The 20,522-nt window shown below is 40.7% G+C and overlaps 1 protein-coding gene across 3 annotated transcripts in view; it reads right to left on the minus strand.

Moving 5' to 3' along the window:
* The window catches only part of LOC112109812 (mitoguardin 1), a 55,059-nt gene that overhangs the window by 24,074 nt on the left and 10,463 nt on the right, over positions 1-20,522 (minus strand). For all 3 annotated transcript variants that reach the window (XM_026655558.2, XM_026655559.2, XM_026655557.2), the window contains exons 5-7: positions 18,900-19,023; positions 17,726-17,862; positions 16,817-16,940 (exon numbers count right to left, since the gene is read on the minus strand). In XM_026655558.2, the coding sequence (XP_026511343.1) occupies positions 16,817-16,940; positions 17,726-17,862; positions 18,900-19,023 (385 nt within the window). The remainder of the gene's footprint in view (positions 1-16,816; positions 16,941-17,725; positions 17,863-18,899; positions 19,024-20,522) is intronic.

The raw sequence follows: 20,522 nt of genomic DNA on the forward strand, positions 1-20,522 counted from the left end.
GCTATATTCATATCACAACAATATCTCTATGAAGAATATGGGGCATAGTGTCACACACATATTAAAGCACTGATTGTCAGATACTCTAATTGTTTTCAATTGTGTGTTTTCTCTCTCTGCTAGCCTATCACTTCTTAAAGATAAGAAAACAAAACCATTACAACATCCAGGTGGATTGTCCAAGCATCAAGAAACAATCATATATTGTACTGGAAATTGGAGAGCTGGGACAGCAGAGGGCTTGTCTAAACTGGCAAGTTTTGTCGCCAAAAACTGCCTTTTGGTGACAAAACAGCAAGAGCATACACACTACAATGGGACTTTTGTCACGAAAAACGCCCAGTTTTGGCGACAAAAAACTTGTCTTTCCCCTCCCTTTATTGTCAACAAAGAGCCAGTGTAGACACTGCTGATTGTTTTGTCGACAGAACTGGCTTCCGCCAGTATCCCACAATGTCTGCCCTGATTGCTCTGCTCAGTGTTTTGATCTCTGCTGCCCTGCAGGCATGCGCCCCTTCCCTTTCAAAGCTCCGAGAAGTATCTGTGTGCTGCTCCCTTTGGGGAGCGAACAAAGAGCAAATCATTGGAATGCTCCTGTTCTGCCCTGCGCTAGGAACACAGCAGCAGGCAGACTGCTGTGCTGCTTTGCCATTCTTCAGCACGAAGAGCTCACAGAGCTACTCATGATGCTGCTCTTGGCAGTTGAGGAGGCTGTGGGAGAACTTGGAGAGAATCCCAAGATGTGCACCGATCAGCTCTTCCTTCCCACAACACTGCACTGTGGGATACATACCCACGGTGCATTGCTCACCCTGTTGATGATGGTGTCCCCAACGTGGACATGATCTGTCGACAGAGGGAGCAAGCGTGCACACCCTTTCACGATATTTGTTTTGTCAACTTTTGGGTGTCGACATAAGTTTTGTCAACAAAACTTGGTAGGGTAGACAAGCCCAGAGGTTCTCAGACTCAACTGTAGATCACTGGTGGCCTGCAAAGCACTTGCTGGAAGTCTACAGAAAGCAGGCTGGTAAAACGATACTGCCTCCTCATTTCTAGCTCATAATTTGCATTAATACCCTTCTAAAAATACATTAAATGCTTTTTTTTATTACTTTTCCACATAAGCAACTGCTATAGCTGTAATACGGATGTTAAAGGCAGGGCTGCATGTAGATGTAGTTTAGCTGAAGAATTTTCCATAGAATTGATCCTTACCACAGATCTGTGTTCCATAATCTAAACTTTCAGTTTAAAAATAGTTTCTATCCCTCATGGTGTAAAGAAAACCTCTAAATCAGTGGTTCTCAACCAGAGGTATGGATACCTCTGGGAGTACGTAGAGGTCTTCCGGGGTACATCAACTCATCTAGATATCTGCCAAGTTTTACAAGTAGTTACATAAAAAATATTAGCGAAGTCGGTAGAAACTAAAATTTCATGCAGATAATGACTTGTTTATACTGCTCTATATACTATACACTGAAATGTAAGTACAATATTTATATTCCAATTTATTTTATAATTATATGGTAAAAATGAGAAAGTAAGCAATTTTTCAGTAATAGTGTGCTGTGACATTTGTATATTTAGATTTTGTATGCAAGTTGTTTTTAAGTGAGGTGAAATTTGGGGTACGCAAGACAAATCAGACTCCTGAAAGGGGTATAGTAGTCTGGAAAGGTTGAGAACTACTGCTCTAAAGCATGAGCTAACTGCAAGCCAAGTCAGGATTATCTTCCAGATCTTCCTGAGTCTGCAGGCAGACTGTTACAATTGGTCTGAGAGATGTGAACTGCCACATTCACCTCCGTGAGGTGAACTCTGAAACCTCTGCTGACATTGCAAGTGTTAACATTAACCATTTCACAGCTGATCCCTTTAGCAGAAACACCTAGATAGGGCCCGATTATCATTACACAAAGATCTGGGTAAAGCAGCCTTTGTGTAAATAAGGATCAGGCTAGGTCTAACACTAAAAAGTTAAGCCAATGTAACCCCGGTGTAGATGGCACTAGGTTGACAGAAGAATCCAACTCTCGGGGAGGGGGATTAACTATAGTGACAGGAGAACCCCTCCCCTCGCTGTAGTGAGTGGCTACACTTACATCGCCATAGCAGTGCAGCTGCAGCACTGAAGCTGTGCCACTGTAATAGTGTAAGTGTAGATATAGCTTAAGGCAGCATTTCTCAAATGCGGCCACCGTGACCGCATGCAGCCACCAGCGGCTTTTCTTGCGGCCACAGCCTCCTGGGCTATGATTTGGGGGGAGGCGGGCAAAGCAGTTGCCCCTCTCCCAGGGCCGCCAGCAGGGGTTCGGCCCTGCATCCCTCTGGAGATACAAACGCTGGAGATGCAGGGAGCTGGTGAATCCCCCACTTTCCTGTGGGGGCGGGGGAAAAGAGCAGACTTTGGTCCCAGGGCTTCAGGCTCCATCCATGTGGCTCCATCCCCAGGCTCACCACCCTCACCATCGTCCCTTTGCCCTGCTGCCTCCCTACCCATCTCCCCATCCAGGGCTTAATTTGGCCCAGGGCTTGCCGGGGCTGAATAAGTCTGCTATGAAAATTGATATTAACAAACATACAAATATCACTTTTCACAGCAGCAGACTTACTAGCTAATGAGTCTTAAAAAAAAAAAAAGCAATGGAAAAAAGCAAAAGAAACAACAACAAAAAGACAAGAACACGCAAAGCATCTTATTTGCATTTCTATTCTGTTTAGGTCCAGTAATGACTAGAGCAAGGGTAGGCAACCTATGGCACGTGTACCAAAGGCGGCACGCAAGCTGATTTTCAGTGGCACTCACACTGCCCGGGTCCTGGCCACTTTACATACAACAACAGTTTAGTAATATATTATAGACTTATAGAAAGAGACCTTCTAAAAATGTTAAAATGTATTACTGGCACGCGAAACCTTAAATTAGAGCGAATAAATGAAGACTCGGCACACCACTTCTGAAAGGTTGCCGACCCCTGGATTAGAGACAGACGTACATTATTTTTATTTGGTGGCACTCTGAGACCACCAAAAAATTTGTTGTGAGAACCCCTGGCCTAAGGCCTGCTATATGTTTATCTCATAATCCTATAAGGCAGGGGTAGGCAACCTTTCAGAAGTGGTGTGCAGAGTCTTCATTTATACACTTTAATTTAAGGTTTTGCGTGCCGGTAATACATTTTAACATTTTTTAGAAGGTCTCTCTCTGTAAGTCTATATTATATAACTAAACTATTGTTGTATGTAAAGTAAACAAGGTTTTCAAAATGTTTAAGAAGCTTCATTTAAAATTAAATTAAAATGCTGACCTTACGCCGCCAGCCTGCTCAGCCCACTTCCAGCCTGGGGTTCTGTTCACCTAGGCCGGCAGTGGGCTGAGCAGGGCCTGTGGCCAGGATGCTGGCTTGCAAGGGGCCGGCAGCTGGGACCCCAGACTTGCGGGGGGGGGTTCAGGGCAGAGGGCTGGATGTGTGTGGGGGTGCAGGGCAGAAGGCTGGGTGTGGGGAGGAGTTCAGGGGTCAGGGCAGAGGGCTGGGGTGTGTGGGGAGGTGCAGGGCAGAAGGCTAGGTGTGGGGGGGTTCAGGGCAGAGGGCTGGGGTGCTCGGCTTGTGGGAGTGCTCCCAGCCCCCTGCCCTGAGCAGCTCATGGCAGGGGACTGGAAGGGATATGCCCTGTTCCACCCCCTTCCCCAAGGCCCCGTCCCTACCTCTTCTCTGCCTCCTCTACGGAGCTGGGAGCACGCTGCGACTCGGCTCTGCTCCGCTCTCCCTCCCCCTCGCAAGGGCCATCAGCTGATCGGCGCAGGGAAGGAGAGGAGGAGGGGCAGGAAAGCACCACGCTGGGGGAAGAAGCGGGGGGAGGGGAAACCTGGGGCTACGGGGGGCCCACGCTGGGGCCGCGGGAGGGGGGGGCGGGGGGGGGGGGGGGCTGAGGGCCGGGACCCCCCCCACCACTCTCCCCTGCGGGGGCAGGAGGCAGAAGCCTGGTCCTGCGGCAGTCAAGCTTCCCCCGCTTCTTCCCCTAGCGTGGTGGTTTCCTGCCCCTCCTCCCCCTCTCACCGGGCAGGCAGCAGCATGCCACTCAAAATTGGCTTGCGTGCCGTATTTGGCACGCGTGCCGTAGGTTGCCGACCTCTGCTATAAGGTCTCCCATATCTTCTCAGTGGTAAAAGCCGCAAATGCACCTTTACCCTGCTGCCAAAACCTCCCATTAGTCTCCGATGACTACTATGTAATCATGAGTCAATATAAAAATCTTCAGCACTTTGAAAACTACAAATTTTAATCTTGACATTAAATTACATAGATCATGTCTCATCACAACATGGGGGCCACTGAATTGATTAAATATGAACATGTATAAACAGAACTTATTAAAAATGGTTCCTAATGTAAATGAAACAGCCAGAGAATTTTCAGTTTGCTGCACCACATTCCCATTGATTCTAGAGACTTGGCTGCAGAGTTTAGGCCTGGCTTGCTGTAGCGTACATGGGGCTCTGGTTATGGAATTTTGAATAGAAGAGGAAATAGTCTGTGCAACTGTGAATCATGGAAGCAGTGTCAGAAGCCAATCCTTCTGTTATAATGGAGTTCATGGGTCATAGGATTATAACACCAAACCAATTCAAAAGGAAAGTATTAACTACTGAGTGATAGAAAATTAAGTCTTCTGGCAAGTGACATACATCCACTCAAAAATCAGTCTTTACAAACCAAAAAAACCTGCCTGGTCAGATATTCCTGGCTTCCTATTGCTGCTCTTAACCTCCAAAACTCCATCAGCTAAGCAGGTACTTAACACCTTCAACACACTACAAGAAGGGTACATTCTGAAAATTTTAGGGTAAAAATTAAATCACAGCTGAAGTGTACACTGTGCAAGTGTTACAAGAATATTCCTAGATATGAGAACACGAGAAAAGACAGTAGCACAACGAGAGTCTAGGAATGAACAGCTGCTTGAAGAACGTACTAACTACAGACCATATTTGCTGGTAAACTAGTCCTAAGTTCTCCAATAGCTTTAGTCTAATATCTTAAAGAAAGTAATGCTAGTTAGTTTATATGCTTCCAACATATTACTATTTTAGAAGCAATAGCTTTTTTGAGATCATTATGTCTTTGTAAAGAGGATGGTGTAGAATTAGCAGATATTCTGATGACAAAAGTAATGACTATAAAAGCATATTGATCTTCTTGTCAAAGTGCTCTGAAATTTAAAGTTGACTTAAAACTAGAATAAAGGCTATTGAAAATTCTAAAGAAATGGAACATGGCCTGAGTTTATAAATCCATGCTTCGTTTCATGTGGGATTTTGCAAACATTTGTCAGTTTGGAAAAAAAGTGCTTTAAAAAGCTTTAGTGGTTACAAGTTATTGTAGAATCTGCCTTATGTCTATGTACTTATATGGCCCTGTAACAGCATGAGCACTTCCATGCTCTAACACTGACACATCATACTCTCAAAAGAGAAGGGGCCTGGACGCTTCATGGGTGGCTCTGGCTCCAATTAACAGAGTCCTCTCAACATCCAGATGGGTAACAGGTCCCATAATGAGACTGCAAAGTATTTAAAAATATAAACATCTTTCTCAGCCCCCACTCTGTATAAGAAATGTGGAAGAATGGTTCATAAGGTTTTTGGGGATGAGTTTGGGGATGTTATTTTTGTGTATATATTAGTGCATAAAGAGCTTTCTGCAGACCAGAGAGACACAGCTTTGTATTTAGTTCTGAATGCCACGAGGCTTGTTGCGATCATCTGTAGTGTCAAGTTGCATAGTTTAAGTCTCTTGCTGAAAGTTCTGTGACTTGAACTCATAATTTAGTCCTCTTGGCTTCTCAGTTTCATAGTTCCAATGGAATATAGTTGCAGTGATAAGTTACAGGAGGTGGGACAGGGGAGCTGATAGGTAACTATAGCCAATCCCTTGGACGACTCTGAAGATCCAGACAGAAACCTTATAATGGACTTTATTCAATGGGAAGCCAGTGCAGAGAGTGGGGGGTGAGTACAGAGATTGGAGCTGATGCGCTCACAGTGAACTATGTGGCTAAGCAGACTGGCTGCTGTGTTTTGTATCAGTCAACTTTCCCATGTGTAGATTCACACCTAGAAATGAGCTGCAATAATCAAACCTTGAAGTCACAAATGGATTACTTTCAGAGTGGTAGCCATGTTAGTCTGTATCAGCAAAAACAACGAGGAGTCCTTGTGGCACCTTGGAGACTACTTAGCGATTACTGTAACAAGATCCAATTTCAACAGCATGGGGCACAGCATTCCAGCCAGTCACAAATGAAATGGTCATTATTACCATAGCTCTTTGGGCATCCAATGTCACTTAGGAGTCCAAAAAAAATCCCAAAGCTAGCTTTAACTTCATTTACCTTTGTCAACAATCATGATTCAAACACAGCTCCGGGGAGTTTTAATCAAGGTGTTAAGTAAATGTTTGGAAAAAATTAATCAGTCCTGTCAAGTAGGAACTGGCTGTTGGTGCATTCAAGTTAAAATTGCCAAGATTCACCTATAAACTGGTCAACTTCACTTCAAAAGTCATATTTGCCTGAGAGAAGAAGTTTGTGAATCTTCAGTAGGTATCCCCTGAAGATGAAGCCATGTAACAATAATCAAAAACAAACAAGGATTTAGCAGAGTTACCAATGGGATTATTTTAAGTAACCACTATTATCTGCATGTATTATCTAAATTTTATTTCTCTAAGAGCACATTCATCACCAGCACAGCATCCCTTTGCAGCCCACCAGAGTCCTTAGAGAAAATCACTAGTCTCCAAGTTATATCCTCCTCACAAATGGCCCATTTAGTTGACAAAGTTCCAGTTGTTAGCACAAAAGAAGGGCAAGAGACTAAAATCTTGCCCCCTTGACAGCTCGCTCAGCCTGGCTGTCACACCAGTTACCAAATACAGCTACATTCTTCATGGTTTAAAGCTTAAAAAAAAAATCTTATGTTTGATATTTTGAATTGACAGGTAATTATATTTTAGCTCCTTGGACAAATTACCAATATCTACAAATAAAGATAAAATAGCAGTATTTCTTTTAGGTTATTTAAATATTTAACCTAAAACTAAAACCTCAAAATAAGACCAAACCACCACAATAGTTTGGCCCATCTCCTTGATTATTCAGAGAACCATATTCAGTAAACAAACCTGCTCACACTCCCACATAAAGAAAAGGTACAAGATCATATTTAATCTATCTGTTACTGATTAACTCTGCTTGACCTATATAACAAGTTTTACTGAAATTGGTAATTTGTGGTCCATACACAATGAGGCCTTTTAGGGGCTCACTTTTCCTTCGATTGTTTTGAAAATTACATTTGTTTGTTCACACCTGCACGTTATAAGTTTCTACCAATGACTCTCAATAAGGCTTCTTGCTCTTATGGTATACTTATGTGTAACCAATATTTGTGATATTTTCTCTTATGTTTGCATAGTAAATTAATGCCCAGAAGTTAGTCTTGTATGTGTTCAGTGCCATAATCTCTGAATAATAAAATTCTTTATACTATACTGTCTTGAAGTTAATCATGCTGAACTTCTGTGAAGAAGCTCAATGGCAGAATTTAGACAATTATACCTTTCCTTTGCCTCCTGCACAATTTTAAATGTATGAAAGAGTGAGTAGTGGAGCTATTAAAACATATTACAAACAGGAATAGTTCTTGGAATAACAGCATCTTACTCATTTGTTGAGTTCAGGCAACATGGTAAATGCTTTGCATTTGTTTGTTTAGTGCCATTAACATTCCACTTTTCTACTCTGTCATCACACAATCAAATTTGGAATTTAACACTGGTAAACCCAAATTAAGCTATACTAAACCTCTAAATTAGTTGCTGTCTGACATAGTCTTGCACTCCAAGAGGAAGTACATCATAAAATAACTTATTCTGAGTTGCCTCCCAATACCAGTGAGTGAATTCTTAGTCCTGCTTTCAAATTGCCAGCATGTTTTTATTTCATAAAAGATCCTGTTCCCTTCACAAGCTTTAAGTCACATTTAAAACATTTATGTAGGTAGACAATGTCCATGTGCTGCTTTTTTCCTCTGCTAGGCACTGAAGCCAACAATCAGTGGGTCCTGTCTGATTTTAGACTAATGTTCTTAAATCCCAATCCAAAAATTCCAGTACATCTACTGAAGAATTTGACTGGCTTTTGGCCATCTCATTTGTTTTGAAGCCTAATAATTCATGTATCATTTGGCTTCTATACTTAAATTTGATTTGATTAAATAAAGCAGAGATTTGGCATCTGTGTTTGTCTAATTCCTTCACAGTTAATTCAAATAGATTGTCAACATAGCTTATTCTTGTTTCTTCCTTCCTTCTCTGCATTCTGTTTTCCTGTAGCCTAGAAATCATCAAATCTATTTTGGCCACAGCAAACTCTACTTTGGATTCCAGGAATACTTTTCAAAAAAATCTAGGCTGTCGATTGGGAATTTTATAACAGAGTGCCATGATAACTTCCAGATACCACATAATCGTCTGATTCAGATGTCACTGCCTTTTCTTAGCTGTTCTTTTCATATTTAAAAACAGGCTTTGGAATCCAGTCCCTCCTCTACTTTTGTGCAGAGCTGTTTCTCAGCAATTATGAAGTGATCTGTCCACTCAAATTCAGTCTGATAGCACGTTAATTAATGTATTCAGATACAGAGCTCACTAAAAAAGTGGTTTTGGAGGGGAAGAGGGAAGAAGATTAATTACACGGCTTCCTCTCAGAGAAACTTTTAATTTTCCCCTTAGGGTTAACTCCCATCCTCCTCCAGTTCCCAGTCTCACTCTCCCACAAGGGAGGCCCGAGATTTTAGGTAGTGAATCCTTCTCACCAGGCTTGAAGTTCAAAGGTCTTCTCATCCCTAAGGCAAGGTACTAAGCATGTAATGGGCAGGGCCGGCTCCAGGCACCAGCTTAACAAGCAGGTGCTTGGGGCGGCCAAGGGAGAGGGGCGGCACCTGCGGCAATTCGGGGGCGGCAGGTCCCTCACTCCCTCTAGGAGCGAAGGACCTGCCGCTGAACTGCCGCCGCCGATCGCAGCTTTTTTTTTTTTTGCTTGGGGCAGCAGAAATGCTGGAGCCGGCTCTGGTAATGGGACTAGTCTCATGATTAAAGTTATGCACTTGCATAAGTACCTTACTGAATCCGGGTATTAATCTGGACTACCTATTGTTCCTCTGTTAAGCAGCTCTCTGCCACCTTCCTGGAGCTCTGCTGTGCTGCCCCAGGTAGATAAGCAGACAAGGAGGGGAAATCAGTAACATAGAGGCTTAGTAATGACAAGAACCTTCTAGTAACTACTCAGTACTTCGAAAGCTTTTTTAACACAGAATGTCCTGGGATTTTTATCTTTTGAAAAAGGAAGAGAGGTAGATTAACATCCAAGAATTTTTAACTCATTGCTGGAGACTACAAGAGCACAGCCCCACACAATATGTTCACTCATTGAGGCATGGGCTCCAGCCAGCAATGTGCTAGCAATATTTTAAAATAAGGAGAGAAGCGTTTGCAAAAACCCTTTGCCACTGCTAAATCTTATATCACCGTGGCATACAGGCTTCCTGAGGTAAGTAGTGAGGGCCAAGGGAATATATTTGGTTTATTTCCCATTTAACGAAAGATACACTGTCTATCATAACCAAGAGGGGAGATTACATCACTTGGCAAACAAATCTATTTTAAGCACGTATGTATACTCAGTTCTGAAAAATATATTATGTTTATAGCGTCTGCAAAGTCTGATTTCATGGAGCATGTACTTTAAGAATCTAATTCAGCAAAGCTCATGGTTAACTTTAAGACACATGACTTAAACATGCTCAAGTAGTTTGCTGAATTGGGGCCTGAATACATTGCACTTTCTCACAAGAATAATAGGGAGTGAGGCAAGCCTCTCCAACACATGTATTGAACGAAGGAGGGTTCTTTCTCTAGCACCCTACTTCATTCCATCTACACTTGTGCACTGAATGACAGGGTTAACATTTTTTTTGCCCCAGCAAAAATTCCTGTCATCTTAATTAAGCAAGCATACAGGGCTACAACAATGTTGGGAAATTTTTATTTAACTTATTAAACAAATGAATGCACAGGCAAAAAGTACATTAAATAACTTGCAATCTGATCAAATCAAAATGGATTAATCCCAGACCACTGAAATAGACATATCCAAACCACAAACAATTTGTGCTGCATTTCAGCTTTCTTCTCACACACAATAAATAGCTAAATATTTTGCGCCAAAAAAAAATATTATATATTTAATGACAGCTTTTACCCCCTCTGTTGTCTTTGTTCTTAACATATAACATGTTTTTATTCTGACTTTCCAGAATGACAAATTCGCCCTGAGCAGAGATTAGAAAAGCCTGAAAAGTGAAAGTTTGAGAAAGTTATAAGTAAAGAAAGAAGCCCTTTAGAATGGAAACATTTAAGCAAGCTCAACTATATATATTACTATTTCAGAAGCAATAGCTTTTTTGAGATCATTATGTCTTTGTAAAGAGGATGATGTAGCTATCTTTAGAAATCTCACATTGGTACCTTCTTTGCGTTTTGTCAAATCTGCAAGGAAAGTGTTCTTAAATTGAACAACATATGCTGGGTCGTCATCCAAGACTGCCATAACACAACATATATGTCAGAATGTGGCTAAAACCACAGAGCAGGAAACATACAATTCTCCCCCAAGGAGTTCAGTCACAAATTTAATAATGCTTTTTAAAAAAAAAACAAAAAAAAACGAGTGCCATCAGCATGGAAGCATGTCCTCTGGAATGGTGGCTGAAGCATGAAGTGGCATACAAGAGTTTAGCATACCTGGCACATAAATACCTTGTAACACAAGCTACAGCAGTGCCATGTGAACACCTGTTCTCACTTCCAGGTGACATTGTAAATAAGAAGCGGGCAACATTATCTCCCGTAAAAGTAAACAAACTTGTTTGTTTTAGTGATTGGCTGAACAAGAAATAGGACTGAGTGGACTTGTACAATTGTAAATTGCACTTTTATGATAAAGAGATTGCACTACAACGTTTGCCTGAGGTGAATTGAAAAATACTATTTCTTTTGTTTCTCTTTTTTACAGTCAAATATTTGTAATCAATAATATTAAGTGAGCACTGTGCATCTGGTATTCTATGTTGTAATTGAAATCAATATATTTGAAAATGTAGAAAGCATCCAAAAATATTTATAATAAATTTAAATTGGTAGTCTATTATTGTTTAACAGTGCAATTAAAACTGTGATAGTGATTTTTTTAATTGGATTAATTTGTTTTGAGTTAATTGCTTGAGTTAACTGTGATTGACAGCCCTACTATTTAGATTTAATTCTTTTGACAAATAGATTCTAAAAGCACCAACAATATATGAAGCACTGAAGGATTATGAGAAAATTTACAAATTGTACATAATCTTTTTCCCCTATACAAAAACATACAGGAAAAATATATAAAAAAGGTAAAATTATTTACATAAATTACAATGTAACGGCTACTGCTGCTAAGTAGTAATGATAAGAATCAGAAAAGGTTACTAACCATGAATAGTTTAAATCACAGGTTCTCAAACTTCATTGCATCGCGACCCCCTTCTGACAAGAAAAATTACTACACGACCCCAGGATGGGGAACTGAAGCCTAAGCCTTCCCGAGCCTCACTGCCCCGCATGGGGGCCAAAGCCAAAAAGCCCCACCACCTAGGGCAGGGAGCCAAAGCAGAAGCCCAAGGGCTTCAGCCCTAGGTGTGGGGCCTGAAACCTGAGCCCCACCACCCTGGACTGATGCCCTCAGGATTCGGCCCTGAGGAGTGGGGCTCGGACTTCGGCCCCAGGCCCCAGCAAGTTTTTTTGCCAGCCCTGGTGTCCCCATTAAAATGGGGTTGCGACCCACTTAGGGGTCCCAACAGTTTGAGAACTGCTGGTTTAAATCATTCCATACAAGGTTCCATATTATACATTCACATCAGGGAAGATTCACACATCACATTCATAACACTTTACAGGAAGATTGTGCATTTAAGGTCTGATCTGACTCCCACTGACCTCTATGGTAGGCAGATCAGGCCCTTTGTCCTGGCTTGGGGCAATTTTTATAGTAAGGTTGCAAGTATAAAACCAAGTGGAAGTTAAGTGCACCGATAGATTTCTCTCACGAGGTTTATTGAGGTCAGATTCCCTGACAAGGGAGAAGACAGGAATTAGTGTCTGTCAGAGTCTCCAACCTTCTCCATTCTGTTCTACCCCTCCCTGATCCTTCCCCAAAAAGCTACAACAAAAAATTAACATGAGAAAATTGGATCTAATTATCATTTCATTCTATTTAATATCTTTAAATATCAGACTATACAGTATAGTGACTAGCCATATCTAACATCAAAATAAGTTACATCAGATAATGAATTTGTTTATCTTCTATATGTAAAGAAAATCTTGAACAAAAATATTTGCCACAATAAATCCTTGCAGGTTACTCCACAAGAAATGCCATAACTTTTCTGAAACAATATTTTTTAGTTTGACTGGAGAGATTGAAACATTCTTCTCAAGTTAAAACTGGCTGTTCAGACCATGAATTTAAGATACCAACAAAAAAATCATAGCAACAACATGGCTAGCCAGCACTACCTATCAAAATGCTTTATTGGTTGTTTTCCCAGCATAAATAAAATTCATAATAAGTTGCATCAGGCAACTGAAACTCTCCCTCAAGGGAGCTACAGAATGAACATTTGAAAAAAATGCAGTTACTCGGACACTTAGTAAACAATTAATGAATTTGACACAAACAATGGAACATCAATTTTTAAAAAGTCTGTCTTAGAAATGAAGTCTTTTAAATGTGTTTAATCACAGCTATAATTAAACAGATTAAAAGATATCATATTAACTCAGTCCTTAGAAAATTACTACTTTGTAATCAATGTTTAAAACTTGAGTTTGCAGGAAAGAAGAAGTTACAAGTAAACTGACACAACAGCTGATATGCATGGGAACCTTGTGCCAAAGGAAATTTATATGACTGATTTCAGGCCTCGAAATGTAACATCCATACCCCTTTCTGCTTTATGAGTTACGGTAACAGGTGTAAAAAAACATGCCAGAAAGCTAACTTTGACCTAAATTTAAACTCCCATGTTACTAAGAGCTATATTTAGTGGTTATAGAATATCAGCAGGGTTAACAGATGAAAAGTACTGCCCCCTGGCGATGTTCAAAGTTAAAGCTAACAAATGTAAGATTTGTTTTGCATTAAGTAATTGGCAATTACCCATTTTAGATCAGGAGGCCTTTGTGTCAGGGACATCTCTTTGTCCATCGCTGTGAAAATCCCCCCCAAGTTTGGCAAAATTATAAGCCTTTGAAATAACTACAGTTCACACATGATCAGACTTAATAGGGTTGACAGAGAAAATCTCCTAAGGTTCCATCCACACTGGCATGCTTCAGCTCACGGCTGGGCAGGATTTTCCCTGCAATGGCAGCTCTGAGCTGCTGTGGCCTGGGCCAGGGCTGGGTCCTGAGAACAGGGGGACAGCATTTCCTCTACTTTTTGTGCCCCCTAGCTGATGCCCAGGAAGGAGAGAGGAAGCTGCCTGATTCAAATGCAAAGGGGAGAAGAGATAGGTTTTTTTTTGGAGGGAGGAGGGAAGAGAAGGGAAAAGGAAAGGGGGGGGGGTAGGACTGGTTGGGCATTAGACTGGGACCTGGGTAGGGGGAGACTGGGACTGGGTGGGAACTACTAGGGTGAGGGGAGACATCTGAGGAGGAGCCAGGATACAGGCGAAGAACTGATAACTGGATGGGCAAAGAGAATAGGAAACCTGATTTGACTAGGAGCCCAGGGATCGAAACAGGGACTATGATCCGATGGAAAACAGGAAATGAGAAAGGGGCAAGAGGGAAGATGGGATGACACTGAGACAAGAAGCCTAAGGAGCCCAAAGTGAAATGGCTTGGTGAAGAGAATGGCAATAAGACAGGTTGGAAGGGACAGGGCAGAAGACCCTGTGCCTAGTACAGCACATTCCCCTTCAGAGCCTCGAATGGAACCTAAAATTTCCTGAGTCTCACCATTCCTTTGTCAGCAAACATCTGTGAAAAGTCCTCTGGCAAAGGCTCTCTCGCATTACCATCTAATACTAGTCTATCCAAGGATAATAGCCTATTAATGCTCTTTAGGGTGACCAGATGTCCCGATTTTATAGGGACAGTCCCGATTTTGGGGTCTTTTTCTTATACAGGCTCCTATTACCCCCCATCCCCATCCCCATTTTTCACACTTGCTGTCTGGTCACCCTAATGCTCTTAGTTGCTCTACCAGCTCAAGTGGCAGAGGTCTGTATGTTCTAAAGGATCCACCCTGCCACGTGACAAAATAGTTTTTGTCAGTTGGCTTTTTAGAAAGCCTAGGAAACTGCACACACACAAAAAAATTATGTTAAGAATGTTAAGGCTGCAAAGTCAAACACTCAAATGTTAGGAAATGCCAGAATTTAGGTTGCCTGTGCAACCTCAGTTTCGCCCTCTTGTGCGCTTGCATTAGGATACAGTCTTTCATTATATGATCACATACTACTTTTTCCTCCACAGGACCTCTGCCTCATTCAGTGCACAGGACAGACGTGCTTTGGGGATAAACCAGGGTTGAGGCTGCTGTCTGTGAGACTCTTGCTTCATTTGTTACAGAAATTGGAAGGTGTATAGTGAATGAGGCAGGCGACTGAAGGAAGAAAAAGGACAGTTTCCTACTTAAGACAGTTTAATGCTGCCCTGGAGAAATGGATTCTATCCTTGCCCTTGGCACAGAGTTCCTACATGATGCTAGGCATGTCACAAACTTTTCACAAGCTTTTCACTAATTATATGTTCTTCATTTTCTGAGTGTCTGACTTGAGACGCTGGGGTCTAATTTGCAGAAACACTGGGCTCTTGCAGCTGCAACTGAAGTCTATGGAAGCCATGCCTAAATATATAAAGTGCTTTACAACCTTAAGTACTCTTGAAGTATCTCAAATTGGGCACCCAACATTAGTGGATACTTCTGACCATAACCTCCGTGCCTCAAAGCTCCATCTGTAATACGGGGATAATACCATCCTCTCACCTCATAGGGGTATTGTGAAGATTAATTAGTATTTGTGAAGCACTCGGATATTAGCGATGAGAACCATAGAAAAGCCCATGAGGAAATTAATAATACTGCCTTTAGAACAGGGTTTGAATAATGGGACTAAATAAATTCTGGGGCCACACACTGAACTATGCAAGTAACACAAAATACCAAATAGCTGCTCATTGAGCACCATCCATTCTGTGTACTGATTGAGGCAGGGGACTTGTGGAAAAATATAATATGGGCTCATGTAATTAAAGATTTATCACAGTGCATATCCACAACAGGGCCAAATTAAGGTTCCAAACCTTAATTCTGCCATTTCCTAATTTATGAGTGTTGGATTTTGCAACCTTAATAATGTTCTTTAACCTAGTTTTTGCGTGTGTAATTATTTCTCTCTCTCTCTCACCCCCCCTTCCCCGATGGACCCCATCCAGGAGACTGTATGCCAATTTGAAGCCTAAACTGAATTTTTATAGCCTTTCCTACCTTCTGGGGAAGAGCACCCAATCATGGCTACTACAGGAGGCAGCAGAGCTCTTCCCCTCAGGAGCTGACAAAAAATTTTGGGAAAAGAGGGGAAAGAAGCAGCAGTCAGTACCTTTTTCACAGGGAGGGAGGGCAACAGCAGAGCTGCTATGCTTTTTCTGCTAACTCCTCCCCTACTTGTGAAAAACGGGTCAGTCTGCTATCTGCTTTCCTGTCCTCCCATCTTCTTTGCTCCAACATTAAGCCTGCGAAGGAGAAGAGATGATGGAACCTTAAAAATGTTTGCAATGCTGTTGTAGGTATTGTGCACACACTGGAAGTGGGCAGGGGAGTTAACCCCCCTGAATCTTTTATTTAAAATCTTTTTTCGTGTCTGATAATTTTTGAAATTAACACTAATGCATGTGCAGGAGAGAAAGGGAAAAGGAACAGGACAGGTAAAGTGATGAGCAAGAGTGTGGGATTAACTTTCTCCCTTAAAAAAAAAAAGACAGCTAAAATAGAAACACTCCTAATATTGCTCCAGTTCTTGTAGTTACCACAGGGTTGTTATGTGATCACAAATGGAAGGGGAGGTAATCCATAAGACAATTTTATGGAATTTATTAGGGATTTAGGACAGATTTGTGTGTGGATAATTACAAAATTTCATCTCTTTCATTTTTTGTAGGTCTATGCCATGATTATTTTCTTGCAATCCTTGCACTCTCCCAAGTTCTAAATAAAATTTCAGGAATTATTGTTAGCAGTTCAGAAAGTTCAGAGAACCCATATCACCCCATTATAAGTATCATCTTACCTAGCCAATTTAAATAGACTCAAACTTTAAGGTCCATATATTCTTATTCTACAAATATTATAATAATATATTTTGAGGTTCAGAAATCCTGGAACATTGAGAAATATAAATATACCAGAAAAATACTCTTCCTGAGCCCATTTATAAAGATGGGTAAAGTTTGGAGATTGAACCAAATGACATGCAATTATACAAAGCCAGATAATGGGATAAAAATTGAATTCTGTAGTGTAGATGGTCCATTTACTGTTCAGTATATTTCTGTTAATTGGGTCTTTGGTTTTTTGTTTTTTTTTTAAACCGTCTGGATGATCATGTTAAGAATGATAAAAATATAAAGATAGAAGAACTCACCAATATCATTAGCTAGGGAAGAAGGATCAGATGCCCCAAGGGTTGCCTCAAACTCCTCCTGAAGACGATAAGCTCTTTGAAGCAGGGATTCAAGCTTATGAATGAATTCAGCACTAATGATATCCTGCAAGCAGAATTAAATTATACTGTACTCAACAGAAAATCACGTTTCTTTCTAAACTACTTCTTTTTAAAACACTAAAAATATTAAGCCTTCAAAGAGTTCACAGTACCCCATTAACTATGCAGTAAAAAAGTTCAACAGACATTGTCAAAGAGCTCAGGCATCTAAAATACTTGCCCTACTGGTTACAGATGCACCTTATTAGGCATAAGTAAAATAAAACCAGCATTTAAAAAAAAAAAATCTTTGTAAGCTGAATGAAATTATCATTCCTGATATTTACTGCACTAGTGATGATGAACACCATGGTGATTGAGATTACTTTACTATCAGGCATTTTAGGATAGAGTTTTATGGGCAAGGGGAACAAAGTTTAATTGTATTACATTGTGCATGTTCATCAATTAGTTCTCCCTCCCAGGAGCCGTTTGTACTGAGCCCCTATCCCATCTCACAGAGTTTTCCTTTACGCTTAGGGAGGAAATGACCAATGGATGTGCTGCAGAGAACTGGTTCAGGGAATGCCGATACACCTCTGATTGTGTGGTGGTTTGATAATATCTTCCAGGATGAATGCTAATGGAGCAACAATTGTCTGTATGGCTAAAAACAGGCTAATGTTGGGGCAAAAGGGTGAGGTGGAGGAAAAAAGAGAAAAAGTCCTCCAACTGCAGATATTCAGAAGAAGTTTCAGCAGCTGCAGTAGAAGCTGAGCTCTGTTACTCAAATATTTTCAGACATTTGGCTATGCTACAACTATATACTGTAGTGTATATAATACTCACTTCTACACTCTCTTCTGCAATGGCATCTCCTGCTCCTAGTTTGATGGAACTACAATTTGCTTCATCTTCAGCCTGTCTGCTACGGAAAGTCAGTGCCTGCTCCCATCGACGTAGTGCCTCTTCAAAAAGCTCCATACCTACAGGAGATCATGAACACTTCCATTACATCAACAGAAATCCTCTGCAATCCTCTGGACATTTCACTGTCCACAACTAACCACACGCAAAAAATAAGATTAATTATAGTACACGTGGAAATGTTGTTTTAAGGAAATAATGTTGGAATTGCTAATAATTTAATTAAGTTCATTACAAGAGGTAATTTATGATTAAAACAAAGCACATAGGAGTTCAGTAAGAATCTCTCTCCTACTTAGTTACAGAATTTTATATTAACTACCAATCTGTTAATGTAACAAACATATATTGTCTACTTCATCTTTTAAAAAAATGCATGTCATATCTGGGAAAGATTTCCCTTTCTAAATTAATTAAAATTAAAATGCTGGGTGAAAAATTTTGGCTGAACTTTTTTCAGCCAAAAAAAATAAAAATACAGATTTTTTTGATGCTGAAACATTTCATGAATGTACGTTGTTTTTGCCAAACTACGTCAAGAACAACAACATTCTAAACGTTGAAAAGCAAAGTTTTAATTTTTCATTTCAAAACTACTTTTTGGTTTGAAATTTCTTTCAAGGTTATCAAAAGTTAGTCGAAAACCTTTACAAATTGTCAAAAATTGGAACATTTCATATCATTTCATTCAACCCAAAACAAAATCTCTTGACTTTTTGATTTGTCAAATAATTTTGTTTTCAGTTCGACCCAAAACCATTTATTTATTAAGATTTTTTCAGAATTGCCAGTGGACCAAACAAACGTTATTCACACGGCTCTAATTAAAAATCTCAGTGCCTATCTTAATTCCAATTGATTAGTTTCTATAAACCTAATTTATTGGCTTTCGGTAAAATAAGAATTCATGGATATCTGTCTATAGGAGGTACTTTGTCTAGAATAAGTAAAAAAAACCAAGCTTTTAGGAGGCCTTGGAAGCATATCATGAAAATATTGTGACGGAGTCACTGGTAATCTGTTCAAATTTTAAAGCATCTGAAAGTGGCTAGCAAAAACACAGTACTGCAACATACCACATATTATTATAACCTACCCATCAAGTATAAGTTTTCAGGTGTGGTCACTGGAATATTTACAAGTTTAATATCTTCATCTGCTTTGTCCCAGGAACTGGAATTGGCACAAGCACAACTGTGAGAGGAGGTGACACTTTGGACCTAAAAAAGTGAGGTGCTTTGTTAAACAAAGGGTACTTTAATAATAATTATTTTCTGGTGCAGTGCACTAAATAGCCCTTATTATAACTAGTTACTGTAACAGATTACATTTCAAAAAGTATAACCAAGTATTGGCTCTTTTCAGGCCAAGAGTAACGTTAATTGCTTTTCATGACACCACAATCAAGTATTAAAAATGATATAATAGAAGTGTTAATACTCAGTCTCACTAGGAAATTCAAATGCAGGACAAAATTTAATCAGTAATAATCCATTACTACAACAAGAATATAATCAGCAATCTGTAATGGTTAGTTTTCAAAACTAAGTTTGACTGATTGTAAAACCATATGAAAAACAAGTTTAAAAAAATAAATCTTGATCTCTAGCCTTGTGTTTTATTGGATATTTTACAGGTTCACTAGGCACTACTGCTATACAGTGAAAAATATTCCACTCTAGGGCATGGAATCTTGAGCGGTGCTGGAGGAAGTGGCAAGGCAGATCTATTTTTTGAAGCTTCATGCAGGGATTTGTCACTCTTCTTGAGGGGCCTCTTGCCTTTGTCTTGCTTGTATTTCTGCTTCTGGAGTTCCTGTACTTGGAGGAGGACTCCAAACCACTAGTACTAGATAAGAGTGCCACCTGATGGCTCCAGATAGGTGGAAGGGTAGCGGGAGGGAGCTGGATCCAAACAGGGCCTCGTGGAGAGCTCCATAAATTGTCCCTGGATCCTGAATTCATGAGATTGCCTGGTACACAAAGGGAAAGTGCAGCAGATGCTGCACTTCGAGGGGACATGAGCTTCCCTGAAGGCAATACAGGCAGCTCTCTCATGGGTTGCTCACAGCAAGGACCCAGGGGTAGGCCAGGCAAGGCTTAATGCCTGGATCTTTGGTCATAATAGATGCCCAAAATCATGGGGGAAACAAAGGACGGGGAATTCCCACCCCCGATTCCCAACTGACTAACACTAAAAACTAATTACAATATTTACGGATTCAAACAACAGAATGCTGAAGAATAGAAAACGGACACAGGAGTTTCCATCCCAATGAATCCCAGATCCCAAGCAGCAGAAAAGGAATTGGAGAGGTGGTCAGTCTGCACAACCCGTTATGACATTGCTATTAAAGAATTTCTGGTCCCAGGGGCATCCACACCCACAGCGAATACCCATAGAGATCAGCACTCAAAGAAGAACAAGTCCTCTTCCCACTGCTCCGAGCTACCCAACACCAGGTTTGTATGACCTCCTCTGAGCTGTGCTAGCACAAAAAAGTAAAGGACATGTCCAGAGGGAGATATACACAGCAAACAGAGGATTTATGAGAGCTCCTCCCCCACCTTCAAAGCTGTTCTCATGTGGAACTTAGCTCGCTCCTATGTAGAAGAGAAGCTAACCTTCACCACACCTGGGTCTTTCTACTGTGCACCCAGCATCTCTAGCCTTCTGAGGCTGTGCAGCCCATACAGCCAGACATTTTCAGCTCAAGAGA

The sequence above is a fragment of the Terrapene carolina genome, unplaced genomic scaffold, assembly GCF_002925995.2.
Source record: "Terrapene carolina triunguis isolate 2854851 unplaced genomic scaffold, T_m_triunguis-2.0 Scaffold210, whole genome shotgun sequence".
Taxonomy (NCBI): Eukaryota; Metazoa; Chordata; order Testudines; family Emydidae; genus Terrapene; species Terrapene triunguis.